Below are 22,043 nucleotides of genomic sequence, written 5' to 3'. Positions count from 1 at the left end.
GCTCCAACCGCTGAGCCAAACCGGCCAGGGCACAAACAATTTAACTTGGACTGAAACTGAAGGAAAGGCTTTCCAAGAACTAAAAGAGACTCTCATCAGCGCCCTGGCCCTGACCCTACCTGACCTCAATAAGCCTTTCCAAGTATTTGTCTCTGAGAACTGGGAACTGCTAAAGGAGTACTCACAGAGGCCCTTGGTCCCTGGAAACGTCCAATGGCCAACCTGTCTAAGAGACTAGACCCAGTAGCCTCTGGGTGGCCACACTGTTTAAGGGCCATAGCAGCTACAGCTCTGCTCACTAAGGAAGCCTCTAAGCTGACCCCAGGACAAGATTTACAGATTATAGCACCCCATGCTGTTGAAGCCCTACTCAGGAATCTCCCTGAACGATGGATGTCCCATGCCAGAATTGTCCAATATCAAGTGCTCTTGTTGGACCCCCTGAGGATTCAGTTCCTAAAGACTACTGCCCTAAACCCTGCCACCTTGCGGCCTGATGATGACCCAGCAGAACCTGTTCGTAACTGCCTCGAGGTCCTGGACTCCTTGACTAATCATCAAGCGGACCTCAGAGACACACCCTAGCCGGACCCAGAAGCTGATCTCTACACAGATGGGAACAGCTTCATGTCAAACGGCACCAAATATGCAGGAGCTGCTATGGTAACACAAGGTACTCTGGGCACAGACATTGAGACACGGTACTTCTGCACAGAAGGTTGAACTTATAGCCTTAATACGAGCCTGACATTGGGGAAAGGAAAAGACTATAAACATTTACACTGACAGTAGATATGCATTCACTACTGCTCATGTACATGGGGCCCTCTATCAGGAGCACCTCACCTCAGAGGGAAAGGAAATTAAAAACAACGCTGAAATCCTAGCCCTGTTAGAGGCCATCTGGCTACCTCAAAAGATTGCCATCATTCACTGTAAAGGAAATCAGACAACCAGTGACCCAAAGGCCGGGGAAAATGCTTTTGCAGATTGGACTGCAAGAGAGACTGCCCAAAAACCAGTGGGGCCTCTCCAGATTTTATCTGTGCTATCTCCACAAAATCTCCCTGAAGTTCCCTCTTATACCAAAGAGGAAAAAGAACTTGGAACTAAGCTAAGAGGGAACATAAACTCTTTGGGTTGGTAAATACTCCCTGATTGAAGAATTCTGTTGGTAGAGACACTAGGACCAGATCTTATTTTTAAGACTCACCAGTGTACCCACCTATTGGGGACCTAAACTGATTGAACTTCTTCATCAAGATTATTACATTCCAAGACTTCACCATTATGCCAAGCAAACCGAGGCCCGCTGTCCTACTTGTGCTCAAATAAATACAAAACAACAAGGAAATGCTGAATTGGGGATTCGACTATGTGGACAGAACCCAGGGGAACATTGGGACATAGACTTTACTGAAATAGTTCCAGGAAAGTTTGGTTACAAATATCTCCTCGTTTTTATTGACACCTTTTCAGGTTGGACAGAAGCCTTCCTGATTAAATCTGAGACAGCTCAGACAAGAACTAGGAAATGAATATCAGAAATAGTCCCCGGATTTGGCCTCCCTATAGCCATGAGATCTGACAATGGCCCGGGGTTCATCACCCAGATTACACAAGCCTTAGCTATAATTTTAAAAGTTATTTGGAAATTACACTGTGTATACAGGCCTTACAGTTCAGGCCAGATAGGATGAATCGAACATTAAAGGAACTATTACTAAACTAAAATTAGAGACAGGCGAAAATTGGGTCAGCCTCTTTCCTTTTGTCCTATTGCGGGTCCGATGTACTCCCTTTATTAAGGGTCTCTCTCCCTATAAAATAATGTACAGGAGACCACCACCGCTTCTCCCCAGATTGGGAGAAGAAGCCCTAACTGAACTAAATAACCATTATCTTCTTAAGTCCTTATAGGCTCTGCAACTCATCCAGTAGAAGAACCATCAGATGATAAGATATTCTCTCCCTAAACCTTCTCTTCCAGGTGACTCAGATCTTTACAATATTCAGCCCGGAGATTGGATCTGGATCAAGAAAACTCAGCCTGCTTCACTGGAACTTAGATAGACTGGCCCCTGCCTATAATCCTCACCACTCCGACGGCCCTTAAGGTAGCAGGTCGCCGTTTCTAGATTCATCACTCCCAGATAAAGAAGGCACACCCCAACCAGATACCAAAAAAATGGACAAATTGCCTTACCAGGAGTCTTGTCTACTAACTATTCCTATGCCAGAGGACCTCCAATAAGACGAAGGCCCCAAATACTCCTCTAAGCAATTTTGTCCTCTAAGTGAATTTGTCGTTTTTTTAGAACTTAGAAAATAGAATGAATAGCAAGACAACCCTGACCACAGATGTGTGCTGACGCAGTTCAGTTCCCTTCCACCTCAGCTCTCTCCCACCTCCCTTCCCTCCTGCTTATGGATCAGTGGCCAGCGGACTTTGCTCTCCATTTGGCTTTAATTTGGCTCTGGTGGTCTCTCGGTTCTCTAGCGCCACAACACACTGTGCTCCTTTTGGGTGCCCCAAGACAGGTAAGCTTGGGACCTCTTTAACCCAAAGGGTGGTACAGACTAAGCAGTTGAGTAGCCTTGAAAAGCAGACTCTCCTGGAGCACTGGACACGCACCGCTAGCCCACGTCCAAATCCAGAGGAGCGAGCCCGATCCCCAAATATGGCCTGTTAATCATTACTTTAAGGAGGAGCAGGCGGGGTCAGTGGCTCCAGCAGACCTGGTGCTCCAATGTTCGAAAATCCACGGAGGGGCGGGCATGACCACAGGCTTTACATTTTCACAGTACCACAGCTGGGCGCGGGCACGCGCAGAAATGAGTGCTTGCTAAACTGGTTAAATTCAAGGAAGAGCTGTTATCTGGTTAATTGTATTGTGCCATTGCCAATTTCCTGGTTTTGATAGTGTAGTCGAGTTACGTTAAGATGTTGAGGGAAGCTGGGTCCGTGATGAGTACGGGACCTTTTTGTACTAATTTGGCAACTTTTTGGGAGCCTAATAATTTCAAAATAAAAAGTGAAAAATCAAAACACAAAGAGACGCTCCCCCCGGCCCCCCGCCCACCCCGGAACCGCCCTCCACCTCACACTTCTGCCCTCACTCGGGCGAGGGCTCCGATAGGCAGGGCGGGGCCCGCGCACGCGCAGTCCTGAAATTCCCGCCGCGTCTCCGGGAAGTCACGCTTGCGCAGTCTGGGCCCGTGGCCGCTCCGCCAGCCCCTCTCCGCGTCGGGGGACACGGCTGCCTTGGCCCCTCCGCGTTGCCGTCTTTTCCGGCAGTTGGGACGCTTCCTGTTGTTTTCACCGGTAACCGCCCCTAGTGCCCTACCTCAGAGCACCTCCACCGTCCTGTCCCCTCCCCTGGCCGACCGGCTGCCGCCGCTGGGGCTTCTCCTGTCCGCACGTCGAGACTCCTGGCCCGGCCGGCGGCCGCGGCTGTCCGCCGCCCACAGCCCTGCCTCCCTCGGGGCTCTGGTGAGTGTCTCGCTGCCGTTGCCTCAGCCCATCCCAGGCTTTTCCCTTCACTTCCCTTCCCCCGACTCTTTGGGACTCTCCCTTTCCCTCTCGGCCGCTCCCCTCAGCCTTCTGACAGCCCCTCTGCTCCGGCTCCGAGGCTCCTTGCCGGTCCTCTCCACGGTGTCCCAGTCCCGAGCTGCCCACCCCGTCCTGTCTCCGTGTGCACTTGGGGCGGGAGCCGGGCTCTCTTCTTTCCATGTTGCCAGCGTTGTCTGCTCGCTGCCATCTCTGTCTTCGCCGGGATCTCGCTCATTACCAGTTGTCACCTCCTTTTCTTTTTTCTGGAGCCTCAGAACCCGAGAGCCGTCGTGTGAGGCAGAGATGTCGAAAGCCCACCTTGGGGTGTGATATCTTTGCGTCTGCTCCCCTCCCCATGGCCAGTCTTTGGGTACTGGGGTTCAGACAATCTTAAAATAACAGGAAAATTTAGTGAGGACCCTTCTTTTAGAAAGAGAGTAAAAGAGGAAAATTGATAAGGACCTAGAGGAAAGTCTGTGTCAGAAAGGGTGCAGAACGGCTGGTAGAGAGACCAGATCTCCCGACTGCACTTTGAATTGATTAAAAGATGCAAAGAGAAACTCGTTCTTCTTGAAATGTACAGAGGAAGGCTGGGGTCAAGTAGACCCTTTCAGCTCACTTCGGCTGTGAATTAGAATTAGCCAGGCAGTAGATGTGGTTTCCCTAAACAGAAGACACCCATCACAATTACAGGCTCCACTCTACCCCAAACATTAGATATCAGCTTCCTCCTGAGAGGATGGGAACTGCCCTCCAACCCTGTATAGAAAACCATTCCCCATCACACTCATGTACTTCCAACTCCTAGTAATGGACACATACAATGACTGTTTTCCTAGTAAACTTTTTTATAAGGTGCTCACTAAGTGCATAGCATTGCACATAGATGGGGGAAGGATATTACAAGTAGTATAAGACAGGATGCTTGCTTTCCAGTGACTTACAGTTTAGTAAGAGAATTTAGATAGGTGACTCTTAAGGAATGGTCTCAGCCCCAATGTTGAATTGTTCAAATGAAAGATATTGGCTTGTCCAGTCACAAAGAAGTAAATTAAGAATTGGTGGGAGGAGTATTTATAGAGATAACTATACCAATGTAAAGTCAATCAGTCAACCAGGTATAACTCTCTAGATTGCATAAAACAATGGTTTTCATTTGATCTCTTTTTAAGTTTGCAGTGCCTACCCCTGACTTATGAGGATCATGTTCTTTTGTTAATTTTTTAAAACTTTTAAGAATTTCTCACCTACCTGTTATTCCCTAATTCTGCAGAGTTGGAGAATGAAACAATAGGCAAAGGGCCTGCAGCAATCTGTAGGTCAGGGCATAAAGGCTTGGATTGTCAAAAATATGGGGGAAACACCTGGCTGGTGTGGCTCAGTGCTTGAGCGTGGACCCATGCACCAGAAGTCACCATTTCAATTTCGGGTCAGGACACATGCCCAGGTGTGGACCTGATCCCCGGGCATGCAGGAGGCAGCCAATCATTCTCTCTCATCGATGTTTCTATCTTTCTCACTCTCTTTCCCTTTCTTTCTCTCTAGAATCAATAAAGAAAAAAAATATGGGGGAAAGCCATGTCTTTTAAAAAAATTTTTATATTTATTGTTGAAAGTATTACAGATGTCCCTCCCCTCACCCCTCTATCGACACCCGCCTCCCCATCCTGCCCCCTCCCCCTGCTTTCACTGCACTGTTGTCTTTGTCCATTATTTATGCATATATGCACATAAGTTATTTGGTTTATCTCTTTCTACCCCCGTTCCCTCTGAGGTTTGTCAGTCTGTTCCCTACTTCATGTCTCTGGATCTATTTTGTTCATCAGCTTATTTTGTTCATTATATTTCACAAATAAGTGAGGTCATGTAATACTTGACTTTTTCCGTCTGGCTTATTTCACTTAGCATAATACTCTCCAGGTCCCTCTGTCTCAAAGGGTAAGATCTCTTTCTTTCTTATAGCTACATAGTATTCCATTGTGTAAATGTATCAGAGCTTTTTTATCTACTCATCTACTGATGGACACTTGGGCTCTTTCCAGATCTGAGCTATTGTAGGGAAAGCCATGTCTTATAGTGAAAAGTATTTAGGCCCTGGCTGGGTTGCTCATTGGTTAGAGCGTCCTCCTGTTACACCAAGGGTACAGGTTTGATCTTTGGTCAGGACACATACAAGAGTCAACCAATGGATGCATTAATAAGTGGAACAACAAATCGATGTTTTTCTCTCTCTTCCTTCTTTCTCTCTTTCTACAAATCAATAAAAAAATAAAACTTAAAGTATTTGGTTGACCCAGTGAACCTATAAATTGCTATGGGGTAAGAGTAATTGTATCTTTCGTCGAAAGGTTATTAGAATTAGGCTAGCCCTTTTATGAATGGAGGAAGAGCAGGAGGAGGTTTTCTTTTCTTTTTTTTTTAATCCCCACCAGAGGATGTTTTTTCTATTGAATTTTTGAGAGGGTGTAAGGGGCAGAGCGAAGGGGGGAGAGAGAGAAACATTTATGTGAGAGAGACACATTGATTGGTTGTCTTCCAGGGCTGGGAATCGAATCTGCAGCCCAAGTTCTTGCCCTTGACTGGGACACTCTAACCACTGAGCCACACCAGCCAGGGCAGGAGGAGGTTTTGAAGAAAGGTCAAAGGGAAGGCCAATGCAACCTTTGCCTTATATTAGAGACTGTATGTGAAGGTCGAAAACCATTCTGCTAGAAAATTTGTTGGCCTTACTACATACCATCTTTGAATGAATTTAATCCGTTTTTTAATCCTCGCCTGAGGATATTTTTCTATTTATCTTCAGATAGAATTGAGGGGGAGAAAGAGAGAAGCATCTCTGTGAGAGAGAGACATCGATTGGCTGCCTCCCTCATGACCCTGACCAGGGCTGGGGACTGAACTGCAACCGAGGTACGTACCTTTGACCGGAATTGAACCCGCGACTCTGGCTGATGCTCTAACCCCTGAGCCAAACCACTCAGGGGAAATCTGTTGATCTTTAAAAGTTTAGTAAGTCATGCCAGCAACTTAAATGAGTCAAAACTAGCCCCTCCAGTTTTTATATACCTATCAATATAAATGTAATTTTGTTAGCTTTATTGACAATTGAAAAATCACTAACTTGCTTACCTTACATTTATTAACCACCTATTATATGGAAGACACTGTTTATCTCAAGCTTAAACTCTCTGGTTGTTGTATTTTTAAGTTGAAGTAATTTCAGTTGTTAAAATATATAAGGGATCTTGAAAAGGTTACAGACAAGGAAGGAGTGGAGTACAAAGTGCTCACTTGCTTCAGACTTGTTTTTAAATCTGGTTTTAAAATTTCTTCATCAAACTTAGAGTGCATGTGGTTTTCATTGTGGGTGGAGAGGGGGTACAGGCTGACAAATAAGGAACCACACCCAAAACCAAACAGTTTTTTTTTTTTTTTTTTAAATCCTCACCCAAGGATATTTTCACAGAGAGGGGAAGAGAGAGAAAGACAGAGAGAAAGAAACATCGATGTGAGAGAGAAACATCGATTGGTCACACATGCCCTGGGTAGGGCTTGGGATGGAACCTGCAACCTAAGTATGTGCCCTGACCGGGAAGCGAACCTGAGACCTTTCCATATATGGGACGATGCTTCTACAAACTGAGCCACACCGACCAGGGACAAACAGAGGTTTTGTTTGTTTGTTTTTTTTAATTCTGTTATCCTATATACACTTGAATTTGCTTTGGTATTAACAGAAACTTCCTATTAAAAATATAACATTTTATAATAAGGTAGAGCATAGTTCAGTGTCTTGAATTTGTGATTGCTGTCATTTTGGCACACCATGAATCAAAATGTTGTCCTTTTTCTTAGTTATAACAAGTGTTTGCACATTCCTTAAAAGCCTTAGTTTGCTCTACAAAGCAAAAAAGCTGTTGAGTTTTAAGGGGAAATCCTTCAGAAAACTTTTCATGAAAGTGGACCTTAGCCCCTCCTGATTTTTAGTCAGCTTTATTTTGTGATGAAATCACAGACTTAGAGTCAGGTTGTGTGGGAGAAATACATAATAAGTATAATATATTGAACATTATTGCCAGTGCTGGAGCAAGTCAAGGTTGGTGAGTAGTCTGGCCAAGTGTGACAATATAGGTTGGCAAACATTTCTGGCAGAAAATGAGATTTAAATTAGGAAAAAGTGTTCTATCAACTATTTAAACTTTTTTGATATTGGCCTTCTCAAATGTAAAACCAGGAACTTAAGATGCATTTTTTGTTTTGTTTCGTTTTTTGGTTGGTTTGTATCTTCCATCACTAAAATTATTTACTTTTTTTCTTTGTAATAGTATTTCCATCATAGGTCTTTGTTTTAACTTGTAAATTCAAATAGACAGTGAACATTTATCAAATAGACATATCAGAGTGTATATATACCAATAGATGAGCATTTTAGTCATATTTTTTTAAACTGTAGAAATTGTAAATTTAAAAGTTATTGGTAACTTACTGGTAATAGTACATGGCCATTGAATAAAATATAGAAAATGTAGAAGGCACAAATAAGAATAAAATGATCTATTGTATTGAGATCATGGAAAAAAATCTGTCTTGTAACCTATTCTTTTCACTTGGATTGGAAACATTTTCCCTGACATTAAACATTTGAACATTTTTTTTTTTTTTTTTTATCCTCACCCGAGGACATTTTCCCATTTTTTTGTTCAGGTAGAGTGAGAGGGAGAGAGAGGAACAGAGAGAGAGAGAGAGAAACATTGATGTGAAAGGAACACATCGAGTGGCTGCCACCCGCACGACCGACCAGGGCCGGGGACAAACTGCAACCGAGGTACGCGCCCTTAGCGGGAACCGAACCCGGGTCTCTCAGGACCGCAGGTTGACGCTCTAACCGCTGAGCCAAACCGGCCAGGGCACATTTGAACATATTTTAATTGTCTGCATATTATTTTATTATAGGACTTATTCATAATTTTTGTTGGATATTCAAGTTATTTCTAGTTTGCCTTTGTTTACAATGCTGCATTGAACCCTCTCGTGTATGAGTCTTTACGGGTCTTTAATTTCTCCAAGGTAGATTCCTAGGTGGCAAAGAATTACACTGTGTCTGTAGTGTATATTCTTAATTTTTTTTTCTTATTGATTTTAGAGAGAGAGGAAGGGAGAGGGAGCAAGAGAGGAAAGGAGAGGGAGAGAGAGATAGAAACATTAATGAGAAAGAACATTGACTGGCCGCCTCCTGCATGCTCCCCACCGGGGACCGGGCCCACAACCTGGGCATATCCCCCGACTGGGAATCTAACTGGCGACCTCCTGGTGCATGGGTCGACACTCAACCACTGAGCCACACTGGCTGGGCTGTAATGTATATTCTTAATTTACACATAAGGTATTGTGATCATGTTTTCTTCCTTTTAAAAAATACAACAATGTTTTAAAGATATATTTATGTCACTTTTAGGTATAGGTAGATTTGCTTCTGACTGCTACATGTATCCATAGCCTTTTATTTATTTCCTTACCGAATTGCCTCTAGCTTCCCATAACAAAATGATGGTATAGTGAACATTCTCTGTATTGTACATCCTTGTGCTTGTTACCTTAAGAGCTCATGTGATAATTTCTCTAGGCCTTTTACCTAGGGATGGTATTTCTGGGTCATAGGACATGAATATATACTTATTTTCACCAAGTGTTCTGTTTGTCTGGCTTTTGTTATTTACTTGTTAGTCCTCCAGAAAAGTTGTACCAATTTACATTCCTATCAGTAGGGTAGGAGGGTGCATAATTGGTAGATTCTAACTTCGAGACTAAAACCTCTTCTTTTCTTTGTTTCTAGCAGCCATGTCAATGACAGGTTCAACACCTTGCTCGTCCATGAGTAATCACACAAAAGAAAGGGTGACAATGACCAAAGTGACGCTGGAGAATTTTTATAGCAACCTTATTGCTCAACATGAAGAACGAGAAATGAGGTAAAGAATTTTAAGAAAATCGTGTCATGCATGGTTTTGGCATCTATATCTGGTATCATAAAGCACCTTCATAATATTGTTGAAAGGAGACAAGAGTAACAGCAGCCATGTTATAGCCTATCCCATTACAATGGAATGACAGTGCCATTGATATCCAAAGCTCCTGCTATTATAACCCACTTATTCTACTACTAAGACAATAACACAAAATTCCATGGTAGGATAAAACAATTAACTGGGCCAAATCCTTGAAGTTCATTAAGACAGTGTGATGTAATGGAAAGACTAGCTCTTATGTAGTCAGACTTGGGTTTAGAATCCTGCTTTTCCTATTTAGTAGCTGTATGAGGCTGGAACAAGTTCCTTAGTCTTTCAGTGTATCAGTTCCCCCATCTGGAAAATGGTGATAATACTACTTGTCTTGCAGGATTGCTGTGGGGATTAGATGTAACATATGTGAATACCTACCACAGTGCTTCACACATAATATTCACTTAGTTAAAGTTGCAGCTGTTGTTATTGATCTGGTGTATATCATCTGTGTAGTAACTAATAATTAAAATTTATTGCCAGCCTTTTATTATAAAAATATTTAAAAGTGCAGATAAGTGGAAAGACTTACATAGTGGATACCATAAATACACCATCTAAATTCTACAATTATCATTTAATGTTTTATCACATATCCATGTATCCATCCCCCTATCTATTCATTAATCTACCTTAATTTTTTTTGCTGTACTTCAAGGTATGTTTCAGATGTCAGTATATTTTACTTCTGCATATTTCTGCTTGTATAACAAACTAGAGTTCAGTATTTTAAGGGAGTAAGGTTTGCATGCAATGAAATGCACGGTCTTAAGGGTTACCATTTGATGACTTTTGACAAATGCATACACCTGTATAACTTAAACCCCTATGGACATAAAAGATTGCCATTACCCCAGAAAGTTCTTTCCTTCCTGGAGATGCTCCTTCAACCCCAGGAAACCATTGTGATTTTGTTTCTACCATTGATTGGTCTTGCCTATTCCATAGAAAAGGAACATGTAAACAGATTCATATAGTATGTACTCATTTGAGTAAGGCATCTTTTTCACTCATCCTAATGTTTTCAAGGTACATTCATGTTGCTATTATATCAGTAGTTTGTTCCTTTTTATTGCTGAGTATCATTCTGTTTTTTGACTATACCTCAGTTTGTTTATACATTGTTCTGTTGATAAACATCTGTTTTTTTTTCAGTTTTTTGCTATTTTGAATAAGTGTCTATGAACATTTGTTATAGATCTTTTTGTGAACATTTGTTTTCAGTTCTTGGGTAAAGTTAGGAGTGGAATTGCTGGGTTTTAAACATACATAGTCATATGTTTAGTTTTATAAGAAATTGCTAGAGCCCTGGCCGGTTTGGCTCAGCGGTTAGAGCGTCCACCTGCCGGTCCTGAGAGACCCGGGTTCGGTTCCCGCTAAGGGCATGTACTTCGGTTGCAGTTTGTCCCCGGCCCTGGTCGGTCGTGCGGGTGGCAGCCACTCAATGTGTTCCTTTCACATCGATGTTTCTCTCTCTCTCTGTTCCTCTCTCTCCCTCCCGCTCTACCTGAACAAAAAAATGGGAAAAATGTCCTCGGGTGAGGATAAAAAAAAAAAAAAAAAGAAAGAAATTGCTAGATCTTTTTTCAAAATATTACCAACAACATATGAGAGCTCTAGTTGCTTTACATTTTTGCTAACATTTGTGTTGTCAGTCTTTTAACTTACAGCTGTTCTTGTGGATGTTTAGTGGTATCTCACCGTTGTTTTAATTTTCATTTCCCTGATGATTAATGATGTTGAACATTTTTTTATGTGCTTTTGGCCATTTGTATATTTTCCTTGCGAAGTGTTCATTCAAATTTTTTGACCATAGAGTTGTAGGAGTTTTTTATGTATCCTAGATACTGGCCCTTTGTCATATATATATGTTTTGCAAATAATTTCTCCTAGTCTGTGGCTTTCCTGTTCATTTTCTTTTTTTTTTTTTATCCTCACCTGAGGACATTTTTCCATTTTTTGTTCAGATAGAGTGGGAAGGAGAGAGAGGAAGAGAGAGAGAGAAACATCGACGTGAAAGGGACACATCGAGTGGCTGCCACCCGCACGACCCAACCAGGGCCGGGGACAAACTGTAACCGAGGTACGCGCCCGGTACGTTCCCGGTTAGCGGGAACCGAACCTGGGTCTCTCTGGACTGCAGGCCAACGCTCTAACTGCTGAGCCAAACCAGCCAGGGTTCCTGTCTTAATGATGTCTTTAAATGAGCAGAAATTTTCAATTTTGGCTTTTTTTTTTTTAAATCCTCACCTGAGGATATTTTTCTGTTTATCTTCAGATAGAGTGTGAGGGAGGGCCAGAGGTGGGAGAGAGAGAGAAATATTGACATGAGAGGGACACATTGAGTGGTTGCTTCCCATACGACTTGACCAGGGCTGAAGAAAAACCTCAAGTGAGGTATATGTCCTTAAGCAGAATCGAACCTGTGACTTATTGGTCCACAGGCTGATACTCTTAACCCCAGAGCCAAACCCGCCAGGGTGGCATTTTTTCTTTTATGGTTATTGCGTTGTGTGACCTCTAAGAAACGTTTGCCTACCCCCAAGTTATAAAGATATTGTCCTATGTTTTCTTCTGGAAGTTTTATGGATTTAGTTTTTACATTTAGTACTATTGATAAGTGTGTGATATGAAGTGAGGTTTGAGATTTACTTTTTTTTTCTTATGGATATACAGTTATTTTAGCACCATTTGTTGCAAAGATTATTTTTCCCATGATTAGATTGCTTTGACACTTTTGTTGAAGATTGAAACCATGTTAAATGTGTATCAGTTTCTGAGCTCTCTATTCTATTTCATTGTTCTATTTATTCTATGCCAGCATCACACTGTCTTGATTACTGTAACCTTGTGGTAAGTTTCAAAGTCAGTAGTGTAAGTCCTCATCTTTGTTCTTTTTTTTCCTTCCTTTTTTCAAGATTGCTTTAGATATTTTAGGTTCTTTGTATTTCCATATAAAGTTTAGAATTTATCAATTTCTACAGAAAAGCCTAGTGGAGTTATGATTGTAATTATATTGAATCAGTAGATCCGTTTGGGGAGAAATTGACATTTTAACAATATTGAATCTTGATATATCATTCCATTTTGTTAGGTGTTCTTTAACTTTTCTCAGCATGTTTTATAGTTTTTAGTGTAGAGGTCTTATGTGTCTTTGTTCATCTATTCCTAGTATTTTGTTTTTTTTCTTTTTGATAAGTAGATATTTAGAATTTCATTTTCCTATTCTTTGCTATAGTGTATAAAAATATAACTGAATTTGTATATTGACCTTACATTTCTGTGACTTGATAATTTACTTCTTCTAGTAACTCATTTTTATAGGTTCTTTAGGATTTACTATGTAAACAAGCATGTCATAGATTGTTTTACTTCTTTCTTTCTAATTTATACAACTTTCTTTTCTTGCCTTATTGCATTGGCAGGGATTTCAGGTACAATGTTGAATATAAACAATGGAAGTAGACACCTTTTTTTTTTTTTTAAAATATGTTTTTATTGATTTTAGAAAGAGGAAGAGAGAGACACACATCGATGTAAGAGAAATATGGGTTGGTTGCCTCCTGCAGGTACCCTGACTTGGGATTGAACCTGCAACCTGGGCATGTGCCCTGACCGGGAATCGAACTAGCGACCTTTCTGTGCATAGGACATGATGCTCAGCCAATTGAGCTGCACTAATTAGGGTGGAAGTAGACATCTTTGTTTTGTTCCCAATTTAAGGGGAAAAGCACTCACTATTTTACTGTTAGTTATGTTGTTAGCCGTAGGTTTTTGAAAGGTGCCCTTTATAGATTGGGGAAATTTCCTTATGTTCCTCTTTGGCCGAGAGTTTTTTTTTTTTATCATGAGTGGATTTTAAATTATTATATTGTTTTTCTCAGTCTTTTATTTTAATCCTCGCCGGAGGACATTTTTTTTTTTTTTGTATTTATCTTTAGACAAAGTGGGAGGGAGAGAGGGAGAAAGAGAGAGAGAGAGAAACATTGATGTGAGAGAGACACATTGACTTGTCGCCACCCACATGACCCCAATAGGGGCTGGGGACAAACTGCAACCAAGGTATGTACCCTTAGTGGGAACTGAACCCAGGCCTCTCTGGTCCACAGGCCGACACTCTAACTGCTGAGCCAAACAGGCCAGGGCTTCTCAGTCTTTTTTTTTTTCCTCACTCGAGGACATTTTTCCATTTTTTGTTCAGGTAGAATGGGAGGAAGAGTGAGGAACAGAGAGAGAGAGAGAAACATCAACGTGAAAGGGACACATCGAGTGGCTGCCACCCGCACGACCAACCAGGGCTGGGGACAAACTGCAACCGAGGTACGTGCCCTTAGCGGGAACCGAACCCGGGACTCTCTGGACCGCAGGTGGACGCTGTAACCGCTGAGCCAAACTGACCAGGGCATTGGTCTTTTTAATATGGTGAATTACATAGGCTAATTTTTGAATATTAATTTAACCTTGCATTCCTGAGGTAAACACTCTTGGTCATAATATGTTACTCTTTTTATATGTTGCTGGATTCAATATATTAATATTTTGATAAGGATTTTTGTAACAATGTTCTTATGAGGGTGTATAAATCATAATTTACATGGGTTACATGATTTGACCTAAAATATGTAGATCTGTATGCTGAATAGTAAGATATTTCATAGCTGGTATTGTTTACTACCTGCTGTTTACTGGGACAAGTGCCTGTTAGGATTGTTGGAAATTTAAAGATAAAGCTGTGCAGTGTATCTCTAGCCATGTGAAATCTGTTGGAGACAGTTATTTTCAAATACAAACAGTCTCTTGGAATCAGAACTTCTGTTGTTTTAGTTACGAAACTTGATTAAGTTACTTGTTTTATTTGATAGTAGTCAGTTGGTTTCTAATCCTACGGGCTCTGCCCTATCATTCATCATTGATATGTATCACATTTCCCAGCAACAAGATGATGTAGTATGGTTTTATTTACATTACTAATAAGTGTTACATTGTGATTTACCCTGATTGTACCCTAAAATGGGTTGAAATCAATGTTTGTTTTGGATTCTTAAGATGGAAAGAACTTCCCAACGCTTTTGTGGTTTTGCTTTTCTTAAAGACCTAATTAATCAAAAGACAGTAAGAAGAAAATGTTAAACATTTAAGAGAGTTAGAATGTTTGTTTTAAGTAATTTTTGTTGTCCTCAAATCACCAGTATTTTTCTTTCTTTCTTTTAGTATTTTTCATTTTTTGAAAAGCAGCAGACACTTTGTTCTTTTCAGAATCAATATTTCCTTGTTAATCTTTCATTTTAGTGTCCCTCTTTTTGGACATGAGGTGATACTTGGTTTTGGGTTTGTTGATACAATTTGATAAGATGATTGTGTATCTTATTGTTCCTAAAAATTAAAGAAATTACAAGGAAAATAGTTATTGGCAGGACTTACTACAGTAGTAAGTAAACTAAAATTAGAATAGTCAGAAATAGATTGTTAAACTTTTTGATATTGGGGAAACATCATAGACACCCGCTAAAACAAAGCAGAATTTTAATGATGTAAGACAATTGATGATTAAAAACAATTTTTTTTATTATATAATGAGTAGCTTGAAATAATAATAAGTATTACGCTAGTAAATTTTGAGACCAGGTTATAATACAAATTTTCATTTTGTTTGTATGTTCTTCATCTGAATACCTTTAAAATTTCTAGTATTTCTCCTACTTATATGCAACTTTTGCACTGTTCCATTTATAGTAGAGCACTAGGTTACATTTGAAACAAAGGACTCGCCCTGGCCGGTTTGCTTAGTGGTTAGAGCGTTGGCCCGCGGAACAGAGAGTCCCAGGTTCAGTTCCTGCTAAGAGCACATACCTCAGTTGCAGTTTGTCCCTGGCCTGGTTGGGGTTGTGTGGGTGGCAACCAGTCGATGTGTTTCTCTCACATTGATGTCTCTCTCTCTCTCTCTCTCTCTCTCTTTACTCCTCTCTCCCTCTCACTCTATCTGAAGATAAACGCAAAAAAATGTCCTCAGGTGAGGATAAAAACGAAACGACTCACAGCAGTGCGAGGTGAGGCCAAAGCCTTGAAATAGAAGGAAGAATAAAAATCATTTTGATACTGCTTTCTGTATAAAAGCAGAGTATGAGAACATTGGGTAGTTTTATAGAAACACTGCAGCAAATTCTGAAGATTGGTTGAAAAACAAACTTTCCGAGTCTACTCCCCGTCACACAGTGTTGCAGAGTACCTGTTAGATGGTCTCCTATTAATGCTACTGGTAAACTACAAGCTGAATCCACTCAGTAGGGCAAGTCCATCTTTATTTAGTCTGTGTTTTGCCTTTGATAGTGGCCTCTGTTGCAAACTAATTTAAAACAGCAATTCTCCCATTTTCTCTTACGTGATGTAGGTACCCAGTAGGCATTGATAATTGTCTAGTTATTCATAAAATAAATTAATGGTTTGAATAATTTATAGCAGTCTGAAATAAAAACTGAGGAAACTTCAGCCCTGGCTGGTTTGGCTCAGCGAGTAGAGCATTGGCCTGCGGACCAGAGAGTACCCGGTTCAGTTCCTGCTAAGGGCATATACTTTGGTTGCACTTTGTCCCCGGCCCTTGTTGGGGTTGTGTGGGTGGCAACCACTCAATGTGTCTTTCTCACATCGGTGTTTCTCTCTCCCTCTCCCTCCCGCTCTGTCTGAAGATAAATGCAAAACTGTTCTTAGGTGAGGATAAAAAAAAAAAAGTAAAAACTGAGGAAACGTCATTTCCTCTTAAAAATATTCTTTGTTGTTTCTGTCATTTGCAAATACTATTTTTATTTTATTTTATTTTATTTTATTTTATTTTATTTTATTTTATTTATTTATTTTATTTTATTTTATTTTTTTTATCCTCACCCGAGGATATCTTTCCATTTTTTGTACAGATAGAGTGGGAGGGAGAGAGAGAGGAAGAGAGAGAGAGGGAAACATCGATGTGAAAGGGACACATCGAGTGGCTGCTACCCGCATGACCAACCAGGGTCGGGGACAAACTGCAACCGAGGTACATGCCCTTAGCGGGAACTGAACCCGGGTCTCTCCGGACCGCAGGCGGACGCTCCAACCGCTGAGCCAAACTGGCCAGGGCTATTTTTCATTTTTTATGAATTTTTATTTATTTTTTGTTACAGATATTTTACCTTTTTACCCCATTGGCACCCCCCATCCACCCCACCTCCGCCCCGTCCCCGGCTTAGTTGTCCATGTCCATTGGTCATGCATACATGCATAAAAGTTCTGTGGTTTATCTCTTCCCACCCCCCCACCCCCCCATCCCCTCTTCTGAGGGATGTCAGTCTGTGCCCTACTTCCATGTTTCTGGGTCTGCTGTATTCCTCAGGCTGTTATGTTCATTATATTCCGTATATAAGTGAGATCATGTGGTATTTGTCTTTTTCTGTTTGGCTTCTTTCACTTAGGATAATACTTTCCAGGTCCCTCCATGTCGTCTCAAAGGATAAGAGATCTTTCTTTCTTACTGCTGCATAGTACTGCAAATACTATTTTGCTGGATTAATTAAAGCCATAAAAACCTGACTTAATAGGCAATAATGGTCTGCTTACTTCCCCTCCACCTTAAAATCAAATAAGAACTTGCCTACATTTCACCCTCTGAGAACCAGCATGTTCTGCTATTCTTCTTAGATACTCTTACCGAGGTTTTCCTAACTGATCTCCTAGTGAATTCCAGTATGTGATTATTATTAATGAGCAAGTGTCAGTTTTATTTAAGCTCCAAGGTTGGGCAAATCTAGACCTCCTAATGGTATTCATTGACTAGATATCAGTCAAACCAAAGTACTTTGTTTAGATTTTAAAACATATGTGTAATCACTTTTAGGGTATTTATTAAGAATTTTTTCAATTTTGATCATGGAGATAACAACCACTGTATTTTTCTATACTGTTTTTCCTGGTTTTAAGTGTCTCATGAACAGAAATTATTGTCTACTCTCTTGTAGACTATATTTTAAATCTAAATTGAAACTGAGTTTTTTATAGCTTTATTGCAAATGTAATTGGTTTCAGTAGAATACCTGCCTAAGAATAAAGTTGTCAGAATCAACTCCTTGAGCACAGATTATTTCATTAGAGAACATACCCAGAAAAGGCCTATCATACAGAATTATTGCTGGTAATGATTTACTGGGACCAAGTCAACAAAGACCTTGAAGACTGAATCAAGCTGTGCTGGGAGGGGAGCCTAAATTAGGCTTAGAAAAGGTAGCTAATTACAATTAGTAGTTATAAATGGGTCTGCACATTGTTACACATTCTGATCTCTGTTATTTTTAATTTAGCAACCTACAGGTTAAACTGTTGCTGCTTACAAAGCACTATTCTTTTTTTTCCCTTTTATTGATTTTAGAGAGAGAGGAAGTGAGAGGGAGAGAGAGATAGAAACATCAATGAGAGAACACAGATTGGCTGCCTCCTGCTCGCCTGCCACTGGGGATCGGGCCCAACACCTGGGCATGTATCCTAAATGGGAATCAAATCGGCAACCTTTGGTGCATGGGTCGATGCTCAATCACTGAGCCACACCAGCTGGACCAAAGCACTATTCTTAATGGAAGGAGGATTCAGAGTCTGTCCCTGCCTTCAAAAGAACTTAAAAAAGGTTCACATGGAAATAAGTGGAGTGCATAGAAAGTCTTGCTGGGGTGAGGGTGTGTGTGGCCTCTAAGTATGGAAGCGGCCTGTCTCTCTTTTGTGTCTCCCAGTGTTATGGTTTGGAACATTGGAGTTGAGGGAAAGAATGGCTTCACAAAATGCTGGAGCAGTAGCTAACCTGGTGCTGCTACCAAAGATGAACCTGCTTTTCATTTTTATTATGAGTACTCTTCTTTCTTTCCTCCCTCCCTCCCTCCCTCCCTCCCTCTCTCTCTCTTTCTCTCTTTCTCTCTTTCTCTCTCTCTCTCTCTCTTTCTCTCTTTCTCTCTTTCTTTCTTTCTCTCTTTCTCTCTCTTTCTTTCTCTCTCTCTCTTTCTCTCTTTCTTTCTTTCTTTCTTTCTTTCTTTCTTTCTTTCTTTCTTTCTTTTCTTTCTCTCTTTCTCTCTTTCTCTCTTTCTCTCTTTCTTGTTTGTTGTTCCACTTATTTATGCATTCATTGCTTGATTCTTATATATGCCCTGACCAGGGATTGAGCTCACAACCTTGGTGTATCAGGACGATGCTTTAACCAATTGAGCCACCTGGCCAGGGCCATTATGAATACTTTTAAGTACACACATAGATAGAAAGACTAATATAGTGAACCCTCATATAGTCATTCCTCAGATTCAGTAATTGTCAAGACTTCGCTAAATTTGTTTTATCTACACATTTTACTTTTTCTTGCTATTGTGTTTTAAACAAATGTCAAACATCTGTCATTTCAATCCTGTGTTCTTCAATATGCATCTCGAAAAATATGGCCATTTTCTTGATCACAATGCCACCACGAATCTAACAAAGTCCAGTAATTCCATGGTATCTCATAGAGGATCTCTCGCAAGCCTCATTTCAGGTTGTACTTGCCATTTTTGGTGTCTTCAAGGTCTTTGTTGACTTGGCCCCAGTAAATCATTACCAGGGATAATTCTGTATGACAGGCTTTTTCTGGATATATTCTCTAATGAAAGAATCTGATTGTTTTCAAGGAGTTAATTCTAATAACTTTACTCTCAGGCAGGTATTCTACTGAAACCAATTTAATTACACTTACAATAAAATTGTGGAAAACTTATCAATCTGAATTTAGATTAAAAAAAAAAATCTTCACCCGAGAATATTTTTCTATTTATCTTCAGTTAGAGTGGGATGGAGGGAGGGAGGGAGGGGGAGAGAGAGAGAGAGAAACATTGATGTGAGAGGGACACATCGACTGGTTCCCTCCTGCATGGCCTTGACCTGGGCCAGGAACTAACTGCAACCGAGCTACGTGCGCTTGACTGGAATTGAACCCTCGACTCATTGGTTCATGGGCTGACGCTCTAACCGCTGAGCCAAACTGGTCAGGACTGAATTTAGATTTAAAATATAATCAGAAGGTCCTGGCTGGGTAGCTCAGTTGATTAGAGCATCATACCAATTTGCCAGGGTTGTGGGTTTGAGTCCTGGTCAGGGTACATACAAGAATCAACCAATGGCCCTGGCCAGTTTGGCTCAGTGGTTAGAGCGTCGGCCCGTGGACCAGAGAGTCCCACATTCGGTTCTTGCTAAAGGCATGTACCTCGGTTGTCACTGGCCCCAGTTGGGGTCGTGTGGGTGGCAGCCAGTCAACTTATCTCTCTTACTTTGATGTTTCTCTCTCTCTCTCTTCCTCTCTTTCTCCCTCACACTCTATCTGAAGATAAATGCAAAAATGTCCTCTGGTGAGAATAAAAAAACAACAAAAAACTGTAGTCAGAAGGAGCTGTCTTTGTAACATACATTGTGATAGCCTAGTCTGGTATGGTTATTCAGAAAATACGTAGTCGGAAGATATGATAATATTTGATACTCAAGACACAAAAAGAGCTGAACATGGTTGAGTTCTTATAGGTCTTAACATTGATAGTCGGACTCTTATTCTTCCCTCCTTCAACTATTTAGCCACTGAAATGCAATTAATTTACACTCCTGAAACTACCAATAGTACATCCTTCTCCCTCTAATACATGAGCACACACAGATGCATATCCCAAAACATTCTGGGATCTAGAAGAAGAAAAGTAGGCAGCCCGGCAGTCATGTAGATGCTTACTTCTTTCCATCAGGGGCAGAGTAGATTTTTTTACTCCCTGAGTGTTTATACACAAATTCTTAGTCATCATCTGATCCTGTGGATTTGTCATATGATTTCTAACAATATATTTATTTAAACTAAATATTGCTATTGCAATACATATTCATTGACCAAAAGGGAACTCATTATCTTTCCATGTTCCCCTCTCTGTATTTTCTGTCTTGGTTAGTGACATCATTGTCCTCCCATATAAGAAATTCTAAGACTTTTCCCTTGACTCATACTGCCAGTTGGTCATCTTTGCAATAGCTCTTTTCACTTCATTCTAGGTTTCCAACCCTAGTTCCAGATCTTTAGTGCACATCTGAATCCTTACAGTAGCTTTTAATTTGCCTCTGTCTGTCAGTTGCTTTTCCTGCCAGTCCATTAGCTCATTACTGCTGGTTGCCATTCTAAAATAGAAACCTCATTACATCATTCTGTTGTGCACAAACCTCTGTAAATTCTTAGTCGTCTACAGACTAAGAGCCAGGGACACAGAGAAGTGCTGTGTGCCTCAGCCACATTAGACTACATGCTGTTACTTCATGTACCCTGTACTTTTATTCTTCCCTGCCCTGCTCACATTGCCTGTCTTCTAGAATGCTGATAAATGGTGGAGGGGAGAGTCTAGCCCATGTGCTTCCATTTATTATGCTGAGTAAATAAAGGTTATTGGGAATTGGTTGTAAAGAAGTTGGTTTTTTTTTTTTTTTTAAAGCCTCTTTAGTCTTTTATTTATTATTATTATTATTATTTTTTTATCCTCACCCGAGGACATTTTTCCATTTTTTGTTCAGATAGAGTGGGAAGGGAGAGAGAGAGAAACATTGACGCTAAAGGGACACATTGAGTGGTTGCCACCTGCACGACCAACCAGGGCCTGGGACAAACTGCAACTGAGGCACGCGCCCCTAGCGGGAACCAAACCCAGGTCTCTGGACTGCAGGCCAACGCTCCACTGCTGAGCCAAACCGGCCAGGGCGGTTGTAAAGAAGTTTTAATTATTTCTTTTGGTTTTATCAAATCAGTATGCAACTGTAGATGAAAAATATTTTTGAATAGTTTCTAAATTCATTACTCCAAAAAACTTTTACTGAAAAAACTTTTTTTTTTTTTTATCCTCACCTGAGGACATTCTTCCATTTTTGTTCAGCTAGAGTGGGAGGGAGACAGAGGAAATAAGAGAGAGAGAGAGAAACATCGAATTGAAAGGGACACATAGAGTGGCTGCCTCCCACATGACCCCAACCAGGGTTGGAGATGAATCCCAACCAAGGTATGTGCCCTTGACCCAAATCAAATCCGTGACTCATTGGTCTGCGGGCCGACGCTCCAACCACTGAGCCAAACCAGCCATGGCCTGAAAAAAATTTATTGGGATGATGCTGGTTAACAAAATTATACAGGTTTCAGGTGCACAATTCTACAGCACATCATTTGTACATTGTATTGTGTGTTCACCACCCTAAGTCAAGTCTCTATCCATCACCATTTATCCCCCCATACCCTCCTTCACCTCCCACTACTACTCCCTCTCCCCAGCAATCAGCACACTGTTGTCTGTACATTTTTTTCTCTTTTTTCTTTTTTGTTCAATCCCTCCATCCTGGCCCCTAGCTCTTAAATTTTGTAGTGATGCCAAGTACTTTCTTTGAAT

The 22,043-nt window shown here is 40.9% G+C and overlaps 1 protein-coding gene across 4 annotated transcripts in view; it reads left to right on the top strand.

Moving 5' to 3' along the window:
* The first annotated feature begins 3,263 nt into the window (after positions 1-3,263).
* The window catches only part of STK38 (serine/threonine kinase 38), a 49,362-nt gene continuing 30,582 nt past the window's right edge, over positions 3,264-22,043 (top strand). Inside the window, exons 1-2 of one of the 4 annotated variants that reach the window (XM_036248440.1) lie at positions 3,264-3,493; positions 9,390-9,522. In XM_036248440.1, coding sequence (XP_036104333.1) covers positions 9,392-9,522 — 131 coding nt within the window. In that variant the 5' untranslated portion in view covers positions 3,264-3,493; positions 9,390-9,391. Of the gene's footprint in view, positions 3,494-7,004; positions 7,223-9,386; positions 9,523-22,043 lie in introns of those variants that run through there. The other 3 variants (XM_036248441.1, XM_036248439.1, XM_036248438.1) reach the window with 3 other exon arrangements.

This window comes from Molossus molossus, unplaced genomic scaffold, assembly GCF_014108415.1.
Source record: "Molossus molossus isolate mMolMol1 unplaced genomic scaffold, mMolMol1.p scaffold_m16_p_8, whole genome shotgun sequence".
Lineage (NCBI taxonomy): Eukaryota > Metazoa > Chordata > Mammalia > Chiroptera > Molossidae > Molossus > Molossus molossus.
Note: the sequence above shows the minus strand (reverse complement) of the source record. Positions and strands in the feature narration are given on the sequence as shown.